At 35.0% G+C, this 14,702-nt stretch overlaps 1 protein-coding gene across 1 annotated transcript; it reads right to left on the bottom strand.

Annotated features, from left to right (window-relative positions):
- Positions 1-1,089: 1,089 nt before the first annotated feature.
- ppp1r14d (protein phosphatase 1 regulatory inhibitor subunit 14D) lies at positions 1,090-11,878 on the bottom strand. The gene is made up of 4 exons (XM_088925692.1): positions 11,521-11,878; positions 2,764-2,844; positions 2,098-2,130; positions 1,090-1,410 (listed from the first exon to the last, which is right to left on the bottom strand). Exons 1-4 carry the CDS (start codon positions 11,701-11,703, stop codon positions 1,342-1,344), a joined length of 366 nt encoding a protein of 121 aa, XP_088781818.1. The 5' UTR covers positions 11,704-11,878; the 3' UTR covers positions 1,090-1,341.
- Positions 11,879-14,702: the final 2,824 nt, after the last annotated feature.

Below are 14,702 nucleotides of genomic sequence, written 5' to 3'. Positions count from 1 at the left end.
TTACTATATTACTATATTCTGTAAATGTTATCTCAGGTATTTCATGCATCTGCTATCTTTAGTACATTAAGGTTTTATGATCCACCACAAGTACATTAACCTGAAAATACGATCATAATTTAAACTTAATTTCACAACGCATAATATGGTTTCATGATTGGAATTTCAAGAGAGAGCACATTTTTCTAAAGTGATGAGTACATTTTACTGCTTTCAATCTTTGTGTGGGGGCCAAAAGGATGAATGTGAGAGAACTATTAAAAAGACAAATACATAATTGGATACTTGCCCAGCTTGCATAAAGCACTGAGATAGCAGGGAGGAGATGAAGCCAGATTCATCAAGGGTAGTTCATAGTGTAACTGGTGCTTTCCCAAACACTGTTCCCAAACCCAGCATCTTGTGCAGGCCCTAACATTCAACATTTTGTGTAGACTGTAATATTCAACAACTTGTGTATACCCCTACATTTAACATCGTCTTTAGCCCCTAACATTCAACAGTTTGTGTAGACTTTTATTAGAATGCAACATTTAACCTCTTGTGTAGACTGTAACATTCAACATCTTGTTTAGATACTTACATTCAACCTCTTGTGTAGACCCTAACACTCAAGCACAGTCTTGCAATTCGGCTCTAATCTAAATCCCCTGGCTTCGCTCAAGTAAGATCCACGTGGCTGGTCTCTGAAACAGACTCCAAAAGCATTTGCATCACTCTCTTTCCTAGGATATCCTCCGGCCTGCAGTTATTTGCTATTATATGCTTGTATTTAGTGATATTTCACCTAAATAATCTTCAAAGCAAGTAATGAACAAGGCATCAAAGGCTTGTAATATGAACTTTTCTTCTTGAAGCATATTAATTGGATGTGTTTAAATACACAGGGAAGCTTGAGGGTACATAACTAAAATATTCACACACTGGAAATCCTTTTTTATTCCCATGTTACCTGACACTGTAACCAGAAAATATAAATGGGAAACTTTACACATCCTTACACTAGTCACAAAAGTCATTTTGTGTGGGTATTTTGATAGACAAAACTGTCAACAATTGTGTTTATTTGCTTTTATCCCCCCCTCCCGCCCAAAAAAGACAAAAATACAAGTATTGCATTTGTACATCAGACTCAAAAAGTCAAAATATTCATAAATAATGTTCAAAAACAGTCCATAGGCCTTCAACATCAAGACCGACATTGACCCATGTGTGCGTAGAGAAGGCATCCTCCATCAAGACATTAGTTCTGTTAAGAACACTGTAAACTCTACATACAAACATCCAGACTGCCAAATAAAGATGACTTCACATTACTGTTATCCACAGATTTCATTAGCCTCATTTCTTCTGGGGTACAGACATTTTTCGCAGACCCTTCATGCGATATAATAGTCCATTGATAAAATCCTGGTAAGGAAAAAAAGACAACCTTTAATGTGTGGTGCAAGGCAGCCTGATTTTTACTAATCAATAACTTAATGTTATGTGTAACTATCAACATTCCTTGGTTTCAAGTGTCTTTATAATAGGTTACTGTTGTACTATTCTGAATCTACCAAAGGACTAAGACCAAAAGTAGAGCCTGTCCTTAACACTGATTTTTGGTTAAGTGAAAAAAAGAAAAAATCTAGCAATTTATATAATATACTGCTGATTATAAGACAGCAATTTTGGCTGCTTCCCTGGTTTAAAAATCATTGTAATTAAATAGTCTGCAGTTCATTTAAAAGACACTGATAGTGCCTTTAAAGTCACTGTTGTAATAGGATTTTGGTTAAACTATGTACAATTTTATGTCACTAACAAATGACCTGATAATTATACTCCTTGGATTGGCTGTTAGCATTCCTGAATCAGCATTCAGGAATTTCTGGAGAAATAAAGGAATTTATTAACAAAACAAAATAACTTTTATATAATAAATAAATAGCAACACTGTACAGATAGGATAACATAAGACAATCTTACATAACGGCTATAATAATTCTTGCTATACAAAATGAAAATGGACACTGAATTGATGCTAGGCACTGTAAACATAAAGTTCAAATGATTAAATTCTCAAAGTGAGGGCTATATTTTACAATGTTTTACCTCTTTGGGCTTGCCACATTCCTGTAAAAGTTCCTGTGGAAACAAAGAAAATGTTCTAAAAACATTTAACATAAGAATAATAAGGGTATTTGCAAGAACTAGTTAAAAGGAAAATATTGTCCTGATCAAAGTAAAATCCCATACAATATAAAGTTAAATGCTTTTACTTTAGGAAATAATATGCTTTATGACCTAATTTTTACCTTAGAGCAATTTCTAAATAATGTATTTTCAATACTATGGCTATACTTCTTCCTCAGGCTGAAAACCTGTTATATTATGAGAGGTTTCCTCAGTGTTGCAATGCATGAGGCATTTTTTTCATCATAACACTGATGACAATTTGAATAGTTTACAAATTGCATTCTTTGTTGTTAAGTCTAGAAACTTAACTTTGAAAAAAACTGTGATTTATGGAGTTTAGCATTATGAAAAATATAAAGCTTGTGATAACTTTCAAGGTTTCAATATCATGGGAAAACTTAAAACAGCTTTAAGATTAAGGCGGATGGTAAGGTTAACTGTTTTAAAAAGAATTCAGATATATTTTGGCAGGTGGGTCTATTGCCGTTTTATGTGTAAAGATTTGTGTAAAAAGTTAGCATCAAAGATTTTAATTTCATGATAACTTCCAACATTTTCCTTTCTCGACCTGTCAAGGGTCACCTGTAGTTTTGATCGCTGCTCTGCATCTGTAAGTTCCAGCAGTTCATCGATGTCAATTTCTAATTCTGGAATCTCCTCCTCCTGCACATGGAAGAAAAATAAATATTTGTGATAACTATATTCCTTGACCTACACATATATACACAGACTTACAGTTTGGTTGTTGACAGCCTCCTATTGCACACCTACATAAATTGTCTTCTTCTGTACCTTCACAATAACTGAGGTCACAAAGCAGGAGATACAAACTGTGCTTAAGGAGGTTAGATCATTTTTTATCATGTAACACTGGTATCTATAATATTCGTTTCATGATAAATGTGTAAAGACCTTACAGAGGTCAGAAAATAACAATATTCCCACTGAAGCGTTATGTACACTGCAGAATTTCACAGCTAAGAAATAAAAAAGAACTAAGTGCACTTGTACATACATTATACCTACAGTACATTTACAATATGACATATTAAACCGTTGGTTTCTCTCATCTTTTTCCTCCTGTCAATAGCATTTTACAATTTTCAGGCTTTCATTGAAAAAGCTATACCATAATATATGTTGTACACCAATGGGAGGAATGATGGAGGAATATCTGTCAGGGTCACTGCATCCTGGAGCTCATCCAAGAAGATAACAACAAGGCAAGACTACACCAAGGACAAGAGGTTAATCCATTGTATGACATACACACACAGGGACAATTAGACTATTAAGAGTCACTGATTAACCTAATTTATACATCTCTGGAAGGAAAGCAAAACACCAAGAGAAATCCTACATGCACTAGAAAAAACTTTACATAGAAAGCTAGTCTAGCATCAAATCCAGGACAAAAGCTGTGAGGCAGCAGTAGCTCACTGCCGTTATGCCACCCAGAGAAAAAACAGGTGCAGTTAATTTTCCTCCTATCTGTAAATTTAGCCTAGAGTTTGAGTAATGTCTAAACTGATTCAATGGAGCATAATTTCCTTGGGTAATTAAAGCTATTTAAATCTTATCAGCTGTGTCTTAGTCATTAAAGCTTTTTATGCATTTCGATTTGCTTTTAATAGGGGTTTATGTGGGAGGCACGGTGGCATTGTGGTTAGCAATGCTGCCTCACAGCTCTTGGATCTTGGATTAAATTCCAAAGCGAGGTGCCTCCTGTGTTGAGTTCCAGCTCCAAATGTGGTAAGCTTCAGTTTACCACAAGCCTGTACTGGACATTGCAGTAGTTGAAAATAGGTGGACAGGTTGACATTTTCTATTTTTCTTCATGGATATTTTTGTGTCATTTTGCTACTGTGCAGTTGCAAGTTTTTAGAATTTAGACTTGTGGTTAATATGCTCTGACTTGGCAGATGAACCTAGTTTAAATTCTAAGTTTAAAGTGCAGGAAGTACACAGAGGGTTAAATTAACAAATTAAATCCTTTATATAACTTTTTGTTTGCCTGTAGCCTTTTTTGTAAATATAAAAATGTGAGATGGATGGATGGAATGGCAATCAGTTACTGTGCAATTGCTGTTTAAGAAACATAGCTTTGGGCCACCATTAATCCAGTCACTGATATATTGAGTCTGTTTAGAGAGTACTCACATTTTAAGGAGCCTATTTCCTTTACACCATGTTTGAAGAAGAGAAAAAACCTAAAAAACAGGGCATTGCCTATTGTGAAGTCTATGACCCTGAAGAACCACCAGTACCTACTGTACATTAAACAAGATGGTTCAATGCTAAGTGAAATGAAATGAAACGTCAAGACTGACAGATGACTGTAAATAGTTATTTCTTTTTAATCCAGAAGGATTGATATGTGAAATTAAAATAATGAATACAAATTAAAAAATAAATAAAAATTTGTCCAGGTTGCAGAATGCCACCTACATGTCTACCAACACCACAGTACAGCAGTTACATCCTGCTTTTCCTTTGGAAATAAATAATGTTTCTTGGATGTGGTGCTCTTGCATCATGTATTAGTCAACGTCTAGTCCTTATGGTGTCCCCAATCTGTTTGTATAGCCGTAACATTGATTATTAACACTTGTGATAAAAGATTAAATTAAATTTCTATATACAACAAAAGGAAGATTGATGTTTGTTTGTCAGTTATAAGCAATATAAAGAGGAATTTTAAAATTTTAACCTTATTCCTTCAAATTTAATGCTGCCCAAATTAAAATTAACCCAATTGCATCCAACCTATCATTCTGCATTGTTTCCCATTCTTTTATAAATGTACCTGGTTCTTTATTTCATGGATGATAGTTTATACATTCAGAATAAATAAAGGTTTTAATATAAATTTTATTCTAAGAAAATATGCATTTCCTACATGCACATAGATTATGAATTGGGGGTTAAAGCGACATTTCATTTTTTAAGCCTGAGGGATTATTTAAACCCAGTTTCAGTTTAATTAATTAAAACTTAAGGATCACTGAAAAATACAACACACCAGTGAGCCTGTGTCTTTCCAGTTACCTTCTGCTTCTGGACAGCTTCGATCTTCATGGGATAACATCTAGCAAAAGCATTTGATTTTTTTTCACTACATTTAATGACAAAATGTATGTGCATGAGAGGTTAATTTCTCCAAAAGTTTTGAATCTGCTGATTATTTGTACTTGAAAGGACTTTCAACAAATAATACATGAGTCTGTCTTGCTTATTGGGTGGTTTAGTAGCTACTGTAAGTGAATCTGAATTATGTTCTGTCTTTTCTTAATTGAGCCCAGAGTTTGAGCCTCAACCACGTTGTTCCAGATACCTACAACTCTTTGTATAAAGTGGTATTTCCTCTTCTTTGTTCGATATTGAGTCTTTTCAGTCTCCCATTATAGCCCTGTGTCCTTGTTTCATACTGAGTATATATGGGCTACTGGACCTTTTTTGTAATACTGTTTTTTCTAAAATAAATAGTTAAAAATTGGATGTTTTTGCTTACTGCTCCATGCCTGGGTTATTTTCTTGTATCTTTCAAAAAAACTGAAAAAATATAAATACAACATTTAATAAATGGTAGATTTTAGAAAAAGCATGATAAATAGCAGTTTTGAAGCCTACTACATTTAACACCTCTGTTTTTTTTTATCATTCAGCAGGCAAATATTTATTTTGTTGTGACAAAGAACAAGATTACTCTTACATACACTCAGTGGTGGAAGAATTGCTGAATTATTTAAGGGCATTTCTTATTTATACATTGTACTGCTAGGACATGTGATGACCCCAGTATGGCATTAGGTGGTGTCAACCAGTGAATTCCTTTGGAAAACTGAAAAGAAAATGTGATTATTCTTTTAATTGTTGTCTCAACAAAATATGCAGGGCATATTCTGTTTTACGTTGATATAGAAAACGTTTCAGGTATACCTTGAAAAGCTAGTTCTCAGCTTGCTCCTGATGGATAAATGTGCCGCTGCTACTCTTTTACAGAAACGTCACAAAGTGGAACTTTCATTGCTGGAAAAGGACATAGGAAAGGATTGGGAAATCATTTTGTGTTTCAGGCCTTTGCTTCGATTTTCTTATCACTTTAAAACATATTAAAACAGTTTCTGTTTGTGGATTACAAAACGTCCTAGTGTAATGCAAATTTCAGACTGACTTCTGAAATTTGCTCTTCTGCATTTTCGTAAACAGAAAATGGACATTTGTGCAGTTTGACAGGTGTTGTTTGCAATAGAAAATCACTGCCACCATAAAATCTGAAAACAATGCTTGATCAGTTTCATTAAGAGCATAAATGATTCAGTAAAGGAACTGAGAGCTGGGCTGGAATGAAAACCTGAATGAACTGTGGCCCTCAATTACCATGGTTGCAGAGGAAGTCTGGTTACATCTTTTTGTCGTTCTATTCTATGAAGGTCAGTTTTACAGAGTTTAGATTGTGGGAAACATTACTGTTTGAAGGCCTGAGAAGGAGGATATACCCTATTTAATGCTGAAATTCATTATCTTTCTGCTGGTAGAGAAATATTGTGTTCAAGAAATAACCTGACATATGTCATGGAATTGGATATGTAATTAAACTACAGTTGTCAGTCATAAGGGTTAATTAAGAGTGTTAAAATGAGTGAATGGGAGGGAAAGGGAGACACCATACATTTGTCACGTTTTAAAACACGTGAGCTTTTTCAAAACATAAAATTCAATATAAAAATGTCTCTATATGTTTTTATATGACTAAGCAAGTAAAAAAGAAATGCTAAAGCAAGTTTATTTAAACTGAAATTATCTAATTTCCCAGAACATTATTTGTTAACATAGACACTTCAAGTATTCTGTCAGTGATATAGGAGCTTTTTTAGAAGTTACCCAATTTGTTTTTACTGTTAACAGTAACTTTGACTTGGTTGCCATCTTATGCCATTAAATGTGTCTAGTCTTCAACACTGGTACTGCTTGAAGAAGTTGGACCAACAATATTGTGCTGCTCATCTCCAAATTTCCATTTTGTAGTAAATGAAGTGTGAAAGAATCTGCTGAAAAAATATATTTTCAAAAGCAAATTTATATCACCAGTTAGTCTATGCTTTGCATGCATTGCTGGATAAAGAAGGGAAGAAAAGATCCATGTAATTTACAAAGGGATTTTTTTTTCTAAAATGCAGTTTCTTTCAATTTTAGAAATCGGTCTTTCAAAGATTAATATGAAGTTAAATTGAACTGTCAAAACATTAGTTTTGTCTCCTGAGGGAAAAGTTCCACTTTACCTCAGTTCAAAAAGATAGTTTCGTATTGTAGTTCCACCTGTCCTGTGCCACTTCAATCTCTTCAGTCTCCTAATGTCACAGACTCTTCTTCATATACGGATCCATGCTACTTTGAATTAAATGTTTTTTTGTATTTTCTCTGGATCCAAGATCCTTGTTTCATATCCAAATGTTAGTGCACACATGGAAGAAGAATTTTCTTTTCCATGTCTAAATTTCTTTGAAGCATTTAAGGCCATTTAGATTAGTGTCATCTTCACTTCATTTTGATTATATTAATTTATTGGGATGTACATATTGGTTTGCTTCTTCCAGATCACTGTTTTATTTAAATCTGGGAGAAACATGTTTACTAAACAACATTTTGATTTCCTTTATATTCCTTTTGATATATACTATGCTGCTAGCTTCATGTAGCTATGTGCAGTACTAAGGTGCATAATAATGCATTTACAAAAACACTGAGGATATTGAGGATTATTTTAGTGGTTACCTTTCTGCAGATTATATTTGAATTTCGATGGATGGATGTGTGATCACAGTAGGTCCAGAAGCTTCCTCATTGCCTTGGTTTTTTAAGCATCCAAAACTAATGTTGTGTATACAGAGTTAAATGCTTGCTCGTAATAAATAAATTAGCATTTTGCATACATTTGGGTAATGGTATGTCCTAGCATACCATTTCTGACAATTGTTGCAACTTCCTTTTTGATTGTCACATATCCACTGACATATTTTTTGCGCATATACTGTATATATTACACTTTTGATTAGCCCTGATTAATTACGGTATTTGTATAAGCCACCTCAATTTCAGACAATAGCCTTTGTTAAAATGAACCCACGAATGCAAGCTGCATACCTACCATACTGCTACCCACACTGTCATTCCAGCCAGTGGAATGAGGTCAAGTTGATCCCAGCCTTTTTCCTTACATTGTTTGCTGTCCTTTGGCTGTACACTTGAACTATTGGATGTGCAGCCTTTGTGAAGCCCTGACTGTGCCTTTTCTTTCATAAGACTGGCTCCTGTTGTTGCTCAGGCCTGAATGTGCATTTCCTTGTTGACCAAATGACTAAGGCCAGGATTGCCTAGTGCCTTCTACAGAAAGTAGTTAACTTCAACAATAAATTCTTTATCTTTTCCTGACTGGTTGTTGGATACAAAATGAAACAATGCTGTATAGAAGGCACGTGATATATTTCTATGTTACAAATGTATGTGTGTGGGGCATGAGTCATGACTAGGTATCAAATATTCAAGTAACTGAGCAAAGTCCTTAAAAAACTGCTCTGATTACAGTCAGAGTAACTTTTCAGACATGCTACAGGCAAAGAAAGACTTAAAACAGGGTCTTCTGTATTCTATTTCGGAGCCTTTTTAGAAGCTAATAAAACTCAAATTAATTATATGATATGGTATGTTGTCAGTTACTATCTTCAAGGCTGTGACCATGAGCAAAACACTGAATTTTTCATTGTTGATGGTCAAGTTGTTGTTGTGTTGTGAACACAAAAATTTTTTTTCAATTGCACATTTTAATATAAATAATTTCCCAGCAAGGTTAACCTGACAGCCGCCTCTCTTCTGTAACCCTTCTATTTGTAACAGTAATGGCAAGAAGCGAGTGATATTTACATTGTTGTATTATTGTGGCTTACCCAGAGACTCAGCAGAAAATTTAAACTGTTGAAATTTCACTGTTAGCTATTTAAATTAGGTTTGAACTTTTCATACAGCATATACACAGCAAAATCAATGATTCCTGTATTTCTCTCCTGTAGCTTGTTATCCCTCTTTAAAGTACATTATGCAAACATTTTCTAAATCTTTGCATCATTAGCTGCAACCTTTTTGCAAGCAGCTCATCTTGATAACCCCCCATGGAGTTCAATATTGTAAACCTTTCAAGTTATTAAATCCACCCTGTCTGCAGATCACATAGGACAAATTAGATGTAATTTACCCCCTGTTGCCTTTCATTATTGCTGCAGTAGTTAATCCAAAATGCTTTTAAAATGATCTCTTTAATGGGGTCTATAAACAGATCAATCATAAAAAATAATAATTATCGTATCTCAAGGGTGGAAAAAGCACAAAAACGGAACAGGAAGGAAAAAATGGAGAAGTGGAAAGAAATGTGACCTTTTTAATGTTTTTGTCCTCAAATCTAATAAACAACATATTACTTAGAAGGGCCAAAATGAGAGCATTTGACCTTCATGAGCCATGCTCATTTAGCTGTATTTCTCTGTAGTCCTGTACTGATTATACCAGCAACACTATGAAATCCCTTCATGCCACTTCCCCCGGGAAGACATAATTTATCAAATCAATCAAACCTAACCTGCAACCTGTTGTTGGGAGTTGGGAAGAAACCACAACACTCCACACAAACACAAAGAGATTGTGAAAATGCAATACATGCAGGTCCTCCAGGACCCTAGAGCTGTGAGGCAGTGATGCCACTGTGCCTTCCCACATGCCCTTATCAAGACAATATGCCAACAATAAGCAAAATGCTTAGAAAATAAATAGGTGGTGTTGTTCTTTCTCTTTCCAGCTGGTTCCCCATATCTACTATATTATACTGCTTACTAAAATATTTATAAAAACATGAGTGAATGAACCCTGTGACCCGTAAGAGGTTAGAAAATGGAATGGATGGAGGAGAGAATAAAGTCAATGCTTTCAATATATATTGCATTGTGAAGTAAAGCAAAACATGAAAAAATTACTTCTACAGTTATGTTGACTGCCTTGAAGTAAAATATCAGAACAACCCCTTTAAGCAACACAGACTAATTTTAATGTTAACACCTCTTCAGAACCTGTACCACCAGAGACATAAGGTACTGTATGTGCCTTGTATGCGCCTTGTATGTTCTGTGATGCTAGTCACAGCCTCACAAAGTACTTCTCAAATTCAAAAGAGCAAGAAAATGATTTTTCGGCACTTGGTCTTTATCAAATTAGTGCTATGATTCATATTTTGGCAATATTTTTACTGACCATTCACCTCACAAATCATTATGAGCACAACACTTAAGTTCTATAATGTTAGCCAAGGTATGTATTTTAAATTCATATTTCACTAAAGCTGACTTAGTCTAGGACCCCCTAATGTATCCTGCCTGTTGATTTTATACACTAAAACACTTAATATCTTCAGAATAACACATTATTCTATACTATATTCTGTTGATTATCCCCCTTTATATCGGCATGTCTTAAAGAGCTCCAGTGAGCCTCTGTCTGAATTTCTCTCTTTCTCTGAACTTGCACACAAGTCATTTCTGACTTTGCTTATCCTTAAGAATAAAGTCATGCTGATTACACAGGACATACTGCTTAGAGAGCTGTTTATGTGTTCTAATTTCCCACCGGACCTGAACAATAATTAACAAGCCAACACAAAAGAATTGGATTCCATAGCTTTAACATCGATAACAGTGCAGATGGTAAGTATTCTCTGTTTACAGTATGTCATATTCATTATCATATAGTTGGGTAGTGCTGCTGCACAGTTCTTTAGATTGTTAGCCTACATAGAATTTTGCTCTGTTTGCTGTTCAAAAACAGGATGACATGAGACAAAAAATGTCCTCTGGTTTTATCCGAGATTTAGATGTAATTGTACAAACACACATTATTAAGCCCAGAAAATAAAAATATTATTATTGTGAAAATGTGTAAAAAAATAACAGTAAAAAGAGACTTTCTACAGCAACTATTGTAACTGCTCATTGTACACAATTAATGTTCCTCTAACAAGACTGGGTCTGAGCTGGTGATAATAAACAGGTTTTTGTTAGAAAGACTAGATTCCCTGCTTAGACTGCTTGTTACACAAAAATGCCTTTCAGCAAGCAGGCAAAACAGTTTGGAAAGACTAATACGCAAATACTGATGTCCTCTACCCTTGCCAACAGATTCTTTTTGAGATCCTGAGTGGGCACTCATTAGAAAGCTTGTGGATTTGGTAAAAGTGCATTCTTATCTCTTTCAACTAAAATATAAAACAAAAAACTTCGGCTTGTAAAGGGACGGCCTTACCTCACAGTCATAGAGCAGGTGCAACTGCCCGTCAATCCACTCCTCGATATCTAGCCTCCTCTGCAAGTCCTTGCGATTGTACTTGACAGTCAGTTTCCCCAGTTTACGATGAGGGGCCTCTTCATCCTCCTTGTCGGGGGTTTGAAATACCACCCTGGGCTGCGTGCTGGGATCCGCTGCCATTGTCACTTTGGCCTGGGGAAACAGCTGACGGAACTCTGCTTGCTGTCTCTCTCTCTCTCTGGTTTGCTCTCACTCCTTGTTTTCTGCGGAGGATGGTAATAAAAGCTGCTGTGTGTCCTTGTGTGTGTGTGTAATGTGTGACTGCTTGAGAAACCGGGGAGAGAGCGAGAACAGAAGGCGATCAGGAAGCAGTTGTAATCCAAGAGAGCGAGGGAGAGAGTGAGAAGGAGAGCTGGGCAGGTGGGAAAGGCAAGAAAGTATCATGATTAGAAAAGCCCTGTTTGTGAAGGACACCTTCCAGTCCACTGTTAGCAAAAGAGACAAGGCAAACATATTTGAATTAATCAGACTGACATTACACCTAACATGGGGTCCTCAAAAAGAGATGTGGATAGTTCACAAGGATCACTCCATTCACTCCAACAGCGACTATGAGAATGTGACAGAAACAAACACAATATAAATACTACAAAACATACAGCTCTTAGACTTTTTATGTGTTTGTCCTGATTGGGCCAAGGTTTAACTACAAAGAAAAAAGAAACAGTATTGAAAATTAAAGTTCTACCACCAATCTGTTTAGTTGTTCAAGTACAAATAAGTATCTTGACAGATACTTCAAGTACAGTGTTTTAAAAGAAAAATTCAGGCATACAGTTTTTTCCCTCTCACTCAAAGAGAACATACTCAAAACTATATTCTAGTTTTCTTAATTAAAAATAATAATAATAAAAAAACTAAAACATCTTTTTTTTCTGAAAATAATTTCTAACAAGGCCTGTAGCTACACTAAGAACTTTGTACTTTATAATGCTTGAAGACCCACATCGATCAATTGTCTCAATGTCTCAAACTGACTGCTGGCTACAAGCTTTAAGCTATTTTCTCCACGACATCTAACTTAAGACAGTGTTTAGAACACAAAAGTCCCCGGCTTCATTTTCAACACCTTTTTATAAAATATTGTACAACAGAAAACCTTTCATTTCTGACATCAGAATCAACATAGTACAATGTTCTTTTTATGTACTACTGGTCTATTTGAATTTATATAAAATGTTTAAAAAAACCATCTCAAAGCAGTTCACAGAAAATAAAACAGATGAGAAACTAAACAGATGTAGGTAAATATCTTTTACATATAATAACAGCATTAAAACATCAGACATTAAAAGTCAAGATAATAAATATGGCTGTTCTTGGCAATGAAGACTAGATTGTTATTTAAATGATTACATGATTGTACTGTACCTTATCTGCAGAATCTCCTCTTATCCAACTCCACTGAAAAAACATTGCTAGGTAGGATCAAATTTCCAAATTATAGTATATGTACTACATGTACTATGTACTTCTACAATGTTCAATCAAACAAGATCCTTTTTTGCTGTAGTTGCAACATCATTCTACTATTGTACTGTATTGAATCCAGGGGCACCATATATATGGCTGACCCTGCGCTCTGACCCCAAGCTTCTCTCTCCCCATCTTTGTAGCTGTGCGTCTCATGGAGAGCAAGCTGGGGTTTGCGAAAAGACAAATTCCTAATGCAAGAAATTGTATATGGCTAATAAAATGATCTTATCTTATCTAGAATCACTTACTACAGCAAAGCAACACAAAAGCCTTAGTAGTGTAATAGTTTCAAGATACATTTTGCACTCTTAGTCTATTAATTCAATTTCTAATTTTGAATAAAACTCAGTAGCTGAGCTGTTCTTCTTTTCTGATAATTTCTTGCCACTGACTATGAAAGAATATACAGTATAAGTAGGCAAACACAATGCTGTGACTGAATCTGGACTTGGCTGTGCTTTATTCTTACTAAGGACATTTTGTGATTGAACAACAGCTTTGTTGTACATACCTGCTCACTCACGATTTTCTCTGTAGTCAGTTGAGTGACTTTTATAGCCTAATGCTATCAAAATGTTTATTTTTTGTCATGACTTGAAATTACTTTTTGTAATTCTGTTCATATCCCCTCAGACCACTTCAATATTTTCAAAGTAGTGAGGCGTAGTTCTGTATTTACTTTTAAGCCCCTACTCTGTGCCCCAGAATTTTCCCTGGTCCTTTCTTTTTCCTGTTCTCTCTTTCTAAGCTCAGCAGAATGGATCTGATCTGTTTTTTTGAATGTTGGAAACTGATTTTCATAATGCTGTGTATCTCTCACTCTAAATTTAGAAGTAACACCTACCAAAGATGTGTCATATCACTCTCTGAGAGAGTGGAGGGAAGAGTAGAAGCCGAATTTGTCTAACAACACATTGGCAGAATTGTTCCAAATAAAGCATGTAAAGATTGTTAAAAAATTCATTAGACACTACCAGTTTGAATAACATTAATCTTTATACATTCACAGAAAACCACAACATCCGGCATATAATACAATTTGGTGAGGTGAAAAAAAGATCACAAAAGTCTGCATTTGTAATTCAGTTTAAAGCACTCATCCTAAACCACTAAATGCCATTAACCGAAAAAGAATTGTGACATTATCATTGCTACTTCTTTTATTCGGATGGGCTTAATGGAAATTTTATCGAGGCGTAATATAATGTGGTGAGGCTTCAAGTAAAATAATGGAACTAGGAAGATCCAATGCACTCAGTCAGGGTGACATATGACCTCTGTATGCCAGGAGAGAATGAAAAGCTTCCATCTCTGAGCAATATACTGAGCTCTGTCACTCATTAACCAATGCTCACAGATTGGTCACTTTATGGGCCTTCCACTGTGGAAACATTCTCATTCTTTTCTAAAACACATGAGAAATTTAGAAACTTCCAAATAAAATATATGTTCATTTCTATTATAGATCTGAAACATTTGATGTAATAAAGAGTTAGTTTAATTGTTTTTCTATATATACATACTTATCTTTCAAGACAATGTAGAAAGCTAAAGGACAAAGTTGGGAATAACTCTGTTGAATTTTAACCTACTGTAGGTAACATTTTAGAAGAAGTCCTTTCAAAACAAAGGTCAGTAAAGAG

The sequence above is a fragment of the Atractosteus spatula genome, chromosome 9 (genome assembly GCF_055471065.1).
Source record: "Atractosteus spatula isolate fAtrSpa1 chromosome 9, fAtrSpa1.hap1, whole genome shotgun sequence".
Lineage (NCBI taxonomy): Eukaryota > Metazoa > Chordata > Actinopteri > Semionotiformes > Lepisosteidae > Atractosteus > Atractosteus spatula.
The sequence above is the reverse complement of the archived record's forward strand: the minus strand, read 5'-3'. Positions and strand labels throughout refer to the sequence as shown.

What these genes read in the sequence shown, in the direction of transcription:
- ppp1r14d (XM_088925692.1), bottom strand. Translation starts at nt 11,703, where the DNA reads ATGGCAGCGGATCCCAGCACGCAGCCCAGGGTGGTATTTCAAACCCCC. An exon ending in AGCAGCGATCAAAACTACAG is followed by an intron (nt 2,131 to 2,763) that starts GTGACCCTTGAC and finishes TTGTTTCCACAG; the next exon opens with GAACTTTTACAGGAATGTGG. An exon ending in AATGTGGCAAGCCCAAAGAG is followed by an intron (nt 1,411 to 2,097) that starts GTAAAACATTGT and finishes TTTCCTTACCAG; the next exon opens with GATTTTATCAATGGACTATT.